Genomic DNA, 7413 nt, shown 5'->3' with positions numbered 1-7413 from the left:
TATTTTTAAATGGGGTGTTCACATGGAGGGGGGGGGGGAATGGGGATGTAAACATTGACGCTTAGTACTATATATATATCGATATATCAGTTATTAATTTATATTTTATTATTGACGATTTACTATAAGTACTATTGTTTCTAACATTTCTTCATTTTTTAAGAATTAAGAATTTTTACAATTTTATCGAGATTATCAATCATGTTTTTTATTTAATTGTAGCAATTTGAGACTAACTATAGTTTATTCACTATTTCATTACACCATCACTGTTAGTTGACTTGTTTTGTGTCAATTTCGCGTAGAATAAAGAACAGTGAAGTACGATACTACGGCACTCAACAACTAAATAAGACATAATTTTTTTATTTTTCTTTATCTAATATTATATTTATTAGTTTTGAAGATTATTATTCTTACCGTAGCAGCACCTTCTAACGATCCTACAAACAATCCACCAATATTCCAAGAGAATCCTTTGGTACCTCTTTGCAAGAGAAACAGTATCATTTTTTGTAATCGCAACGGAGCTATGTACCACTGAACGTTATACCTACATCATAACAAATTAATATGATTGAGAAATATAAAAGAAATCTGCGAACAAGTTTATCTCATACGTTTCTTAAACTATATTAATTATACGTTTTATTAAATTGCTCCAGACAAATGTGCTCCATACATGTGTCCACGTAATTATATTATACAAATATTTCCTTACACAGTGGCAGATACATTATTGTTGTAATCCATAATTTCTTGCGCAAAATAGTTGCTCAGAACTATATAAATTAAATTGGTTATGATAAATATTGAATGTAAATAAAAATCCACAATATTGATGCCATACGATATCATCTGTAAAATCTAAAGTATAAGCACATTCAAGATCTTGATTAAAACTAAATAAAGGTCAATAATGTCAAGTAATGATTAATTAGAACTATTGATGAAAAGTTGAAAATAATTAATCTTGGTACTGTTATTTACTTTACTATTCAAATGTGTGATTAAGAAAGGATAGTATTTACCCGAAAAAAGTTAAGACTAGTGTTAATTACCCCGACTATTATCAACCAGATAAACATTACATTAAATTTAGATTTCAACGCTTCAATAAATCTACAAAAGAAAAAGAATATTACTGTACGCATATTCTGCACTTACCGAAAATTATATATATTCCATAGTTACTATCCTATGAATTCTAACTTCATAGCTTTGCGATGCATGTCCACAGCGTAAATTAATCCCTTGTAAATCAAATTCTCATTCACCCTGTTTTTCCGTAAAATTTCATATTTCATCGCTTGTTTGATACGATAACTGCAAGTGATTATTCTCCTATTATAATTATATAATTCCTTTAATTTTTCTAATTTTTCTAATATTTTACATCTGTTTATATATTTATTCTCGTACCTGGCGATTCGAAACATTCCACATGCATGTTTTTGATAAACTACCAATATTGTTCCTGTTGCTAACATTGCGAAAGCGCCTATAACTAAGGCCACAATTGCGTGAAAAAATATCAAATAGAAGTATTTTTCTTGATTGACAAAATATTCGACTACAAACGGCAGCGTAGAATGCGATCGAGTTCCATTTATAGGGAACAGAATATCGAAAATTTGTGGCCAAAATGCATAGAAAATTAAAATGAATTCAACGGAAAGGGTAAACACTGAAAGATATTTAAAAATTAATTTAATTAATAAGTAAACTTATTAGTTATTAACTTTGTATGTGACGAAAGTAATTTTCTTACAAAAACATACAGCTGTGAAATATTTCCCATAATTTCTGTACTTCTTTATGATATTGACTTCATTCTCGTCAGTTAGCTCGTTACAGATATGTTTCATTTGATTCATTAAATATTTTATCTGCCGTTTTAATAAGTGTCTGTGTCGTTTTCTTATTAAGCTCAAGAAAAGTTTTATTTATATTATATATTGAAATTTATATTTTAAAAATGTTTATTTGTGAGCAAAATGGATACTTAACATATGACAATTGTTTTACTTACGCTTTTAATATTAACACTAAATGAAATGTATTTAATCGCATACAGAGTATGAAATAATGCATTAGAGAGAACGTTGACGAATAATTCTGAAGTACATTTTGAAGTCGTAAAAGCAGTAAGCTGGAAAAATAATTTTACATTAATTTTTAACGAATTAAAATTACTATCTCCTTTGTCCAATGATTAGTCGAAAATTAGTCGGAATGCTTTTTAATTGCTTTTTATTTATAATAGTTTAATATTTTTACAGTTAAAATAATTGTTTATTCACAATATAATCACAAATAAAAAATCTATTTATATTTTTAATTATATGTTATTGTATCTTTAATGAATCTGACAGTAAAATCCTACGAATAGAAATGTTACAATAATAATATTAGAAATTTAAATTTAATTCTTTGGTTTCTCTCTGATATATCTCTAGTTGCAATAATCAAATTATAACAAATTAAAATTTAATATTTTATTTTACTATGTTAATTATTTTATTAAATTTAAATTAGACTTGTAAGAATAAATCAACTATAGTGAATTAATGTTTATCGAACGGATACGGGTGTTGATGTGTTTATTCACGATAGGCATTACTTTATTATAATTGATTAATTATTTTATTATTTAGTTACACGTTTACAATTAAAAATGTTAACGTACCTGAAATATAATAAAACTTGTCAAAATACCAATAAATAAAATTGCTCGGAGCCGGACAAGTTTAGATTGTTGATAAGGCCATAGACCTACTATGGTTAATAGAAACTGATTGAGATTGAATCTGATATTATAGAATTTGTCCACACAGAGCATTTCTTCATCAGTATTGGTACGCAATTGACGAGGAAATGATCAATTCTTTCTTTCGTTTGTTTGCCGTTCAAATATTCTACAGCTTTATTTCTTTTTTATTTGAATTTTAAGTCGAATCGTCTAATTTAATTTAAATGCAATACAAAATAAACAAAATACCTCCGTGAGATCGAAACATTTGGTCATTTACATCTTTATTCCGAAGGGTATATTAAGCGATCGATTTAATTATGTAATATGCAACAGATGTTTATTTCCCATAAAGAAACACTTCGTAAGAGGGAATTGTGTGACAGTGGACTGCGCAGGTGTGGTTCAACCCTTTCCCGTACAATATATTTTAACGTAACTCATCCTCGTGTGTGCTGTCTTAAATGATGTTTGATTCTTGAGAGAAGAGTTCCTTAGTTCGACGTAAGGATTATCAATATATTGCTAGTTATTACATAATTGTCATAATTCTTGTTGAAAAGGTCTTCGTTAGTATTTCCTAAATTCGTTTATATTTTTTGATTAGCTGAGCTTATGATTGCAGGATTAATCAGCGTATTGTCTGCTCCTAAATACCTCATCTTTAATATTGTTGCCGAATGCGACTTTAGTAAATGTGTAGTCGCATATTAGGATTATTTTGTCGGGCTCTCTTTTAAGTTTAATATATAACTTGGAATATTAGGAATATGATATATCAAAAATATAAAAAATTGAAGAATATTTTTATTGACACTTTTTGTTAAAAATGAAAATTATACAAGTCTTGTCATAAATTTTCGTTGATTTTTTTAAAATTATTATTTATATTATCAATAAAACATAAAAAATTATAAAACTAACAAAAATGTCAGTATAGGCTCAGCAATAAATTGAAATTATGTTTGATTGTGTTAATATTATATTAATTTCATGTAGAATACAGACCGGTATAATAAGATATATTTATTAGTTGTAATAAACTCGTTAAAAAAATATTTTGCTCGGCATATTGTGCTCAATACGTAAATATATCTTTTATCATGGCAGCGTTTTCTTTCCTTTTTGAAACCACAAACAATCCACCGAGAGTCACATTAAAAAATTTAGTATCTCTTTGCAACAGAAATAATAACATTTTCAGTATGTGTAAAGATGCTACGTATCATTGAACGTTATATCTATGGAATAAACACAGATTTCTATATACTATAGATTGCTAACTCTGAGAAATGAAGTGAAGTCAAATAATTCAGAAGAGGCGGTAGTAGCCATCTTTACCCAGTAATGAGTTACATTTCAAAATGTCAAAATTTTAACCAATATTATTAAATGTACACTAATACCACTTCATAAAGCACTGTATGTGCTTACCGGATAAATATGGCGTCTGCAGGCTTTAACACAACTGGTAACAAACTATAGCAAGTTAGCGATCTATTCGATAGAAATCTGTGAGAATAAAAAGATGGTATCTAAGAGAATAAATAAATTAATGAATTATTTTCACTTATTCACCTAACAAATGTATACATATATATATATATATATATATATATATATACAATGCTTTCATTAACTGTTTTTGAATTATTTATCATGCGGATTAATTTGGTGGAAATTCTTTATGCAATACATAAATTATCAGAAATATTTGTTAATAAAAAGTATTAAAAATTAAATTTAACTTGTTTATTAATTTCGTTTTTGCACGGAAAGAAAATCAGTTATTAAAGAATTCTTTTTTGTATTATATTTTATTGTATAGAGAAATTCTCCAAAATATTATATATTATATACAATTTGAAAAAGAAATTTCTTGGAAATAATTCAACAAAGCTGATTGATAAATATCTTACGTTGATTTATTGTTGTCAATTTTAAATTCTGTATTTTCTTTACAAATTAGAATATATATCGATATTTTGTTTAAATAATAACTTTTATCCCTTATTGAAATGATACTTACAGGAAGCGACACCTGAAGCGTGACAGCCAAACGGTTTCAATTAAATCAATTTTTATTTTTTTATTTTATTTCTCTCTTTTTTCATTTTCTCACACCTTTACTCGCTTTTATATATGAAATTGATTTTAATTAATTTACAATTACTATTTTATAATCTTAATTCTGCCATGTAGAATAGAGAACAGTGAAATAAGATATTGAAGAACCAATCAACTGTAATGATATCTTTTTTTGTTTTATTCTGTAAAAAGTTATATTGAAGACATGTGGAGAATTTTGATTATCCAAATTAATGGTAGGACAATATATTTTAATTATCAATTTTTCCGTACAATCGAGCTACATTTTCAAGTGAAGATAGTTGAATTATTACATATTGTTCTTGAATGCAATAAAACATAAAATATAGCTAGTAACTTAATAATTTTCTTTATTCTTTTTTATTTTTTTAGCTATTATGCTAATTTATCTTTTATTCTTAATATAATTCTTAATTTTAATAGATCTGTTTTAATTCGTCATGTAAAGCATAATTCTAAAGTAATAAAAATGTCAAATGACTGGACGTTATTTTCAATAATATTAACGAAATAATAAAAGGTTCTAATATGAACTGAAATATACAGTAAGTATATTAAATTTCTTACCGTAGCGGCACTTTCCATAGACGCAATAAATATTCCGCCGAGGATCAAATGAAAAGCCTTAGTGCCCTTTTGCAATAAAAATAACATCATTTTCTGTATGTGTAACGGAGCCACGTACCACTGAACATTGTATCTACAACAAAGACAAACTAACATAGAAATTGTAAAAATATTTGTTAATAATTGTTATTACGTAACACGCATATTTGTTCTAGGAATCGTATTACGAATTTAATATTTTTGTTAACGTAGACTTTTGTTGCCAAACCATTATTTATATATAAGCATACAATGCAAATGTTTTTTACACTGTGGCAAATACATATTCATTGTGATCTGTAATTTCCTGTGCAGTATAATTGGATAAAAACAAGTACACGTAGAGGATGATTGCAATCGAAAGCGGTAGTAAAAGTTGCTCTACGCTATTGCTAAATATCGCGATCTGAAAAATATAAACGTATATGTGTATTTTAATTTCTTATGTGAAGGAGATTTAATAATTTTTTATAATTGTTTAAAATAACTTACACACAGCTTTAGTTACATAATGAATTATTTTTTTAATTACTGGTGCAGTTAAAAAATTTCGTGTCATTTTATAAAATACGTATATGAATGCATATAGCTTATATTTGTAAAAAAAAAGGCATATAAAGGATAATCATGATTTTTTTTAATAGTTCTATCGGTCTTTAAAGAAAATTATTTTTCCGTATATAAAATGTTCAATTAAAGATTTTTTAAATCAATCTTAATATTATGAAAAACGTATATCTCATGGAAAAATATATTTAATATCTACGAATAAAACTTACTTGAACAAGAGTACTGCTTAAGCAAACCATACCAGCTGCTATTAAAATGAAGAACGATCCTTCAAAACTTTTTATGAAAATTTGGGAAAACCTTCAAGAATAATGAAATATTAGTATTATGTTATGTAGATGTAGGATATATACTGACTGTGTAGCTTTGCGATGAATGTCTATTGCACAGATTATCCCTTTATAAATTATAACCATTTTCTCTTGATTAACATTTTGTTGCATATTCATCGCCATTGCTTTCTCAATACGGAAACTGCGAATAAATATTTTTTTCTGTAATTCCTTAATTTTTCTAGAACTGATTGAATGAACAGATTAAATTTCACTTATAAAACAAATGCTCGTATTTAGTAGTATTCTACCTGGCGATGCTAAACATTCCACAAATGTGTTTGAGATACGCTATCATCATTGTTCCTGTTGCTAGCATTCCAATTACCCCTATGCAAAAGGCTGTATATGTGTGCAAATAAATTAAATAGAAATAGTTTTCTTGATCAACAAAATATTCTGTCGTAATGTAAAAAATCATACGATGTGAGTTGTTCTTGGACAGAATGACATCAACAATATTAGGCAATATTGGAGCAAAGAAAAGTATAAGTGTACTGCACGCGCCAAATACTAAGATAAAAAACACCCGATGTACAAGAATTTATTTAAATAAAAGGTTTTTCTATATTATAAGTAGAGAGATTTTTTTATTGCTATTGATAATATAATTTATAAAGATGTATTACAAGCATATAATGTCTTACTCGTAAGTGCAGTCGTTTGATATTGCCCTATACGGCCATACTTTTTTATAATAGCTATTTCGTTTTTATTTTCTAGTTCGTTACAAGCATGCTGTAGTTGTTCCAGTGAAAACTTCATCTATCAGATCAATAATGCACTTTTATGCAGTTTTTGTGTTTTTTGCACAATATTTAAAAAAATGTATATTCGAAGATTTATTTATCACTGATATTTATCTGAATGAGATTGTAGTAAATTGACTTACAATATCGGCGTTAATCCAAAACGAATTATATTTAATCGCCAAACAAATGAAGAAAAACGCGGAAGACAAAACCCTGATGAGGCGATCTGCAGTGCATTGTGAAGTGATAAATGTCGTAAACTGCAAATAATAATTCTGTTGAAAAATTCATT

The 7413-nt window shown here is 27.0% G+C and overlaps 2 protein-coding genes across 2 annotated transcripts; both read right to left on the bottom strand.

The window, feature by feature from the left end:
- Window positions 1–291: 291 nt before the first annotated feature.
- On the bottom strand, window positions 292–786 carry LOC105460564 (the record flags this gene model as incomplete). The annotated part of the gene is made up of 3 exons (XM_011707051.1): window positions 292–345; window positions 421–553; window positions 722–786. Coding segments are annotated over 3 exons (252 nt in total), but the record flags the coding sequence as incomplete, so codon positions are not given.
- A 4642-nt stretch (window positions 787–5428) lies between these two features.
- On the bottom strand, window positions 5429–6704 carry LOC105460563. Its single transcript, XM_011707050.1, has 4 exons — window positions 6621–6704; window positions 6395–6511; window positions 6247–6337; window positions 5429–5873 (listed from the first exon to the last, which is right to left on the bottom strand). The coding sequence occupies exons 1-4, from the start codon at window positions 6686–6688 to the stop codon at window positions 5733–5735; spliced, it is 417 nt and encodes a 138-aa protein (XP_011705352.1). The 5' UTR covers window positions 6689–6704; the 3' UTR covers window positions 5429–5732.
- Between the last annotated feature and the right edge of the window lie 709 nt (window positions 6705–7413).

The sequence above is a fragment of the Wasmannia auropunctata genome, unplaced genomic scaffold (genome assembly GCF_000956235.1).
Source record: "Wasmannia auropunctata unplaced genomic scaffold, wasmannia.A_1.0 LD319571.1, whole genome shotgun sequence".
Classification (NCBI taxonomy): domain Eukaryota; kingdom Metazoa; phylum Arthropoda; class Insecta; order Hymenoptera; family Formicidae; genus Wasmannia; species Wasmannia auropunctata.
Note: the sequence above shows the minus strand (reverse complement) of the source record. Positions and strands in the feature narration are given on the sequence as shown.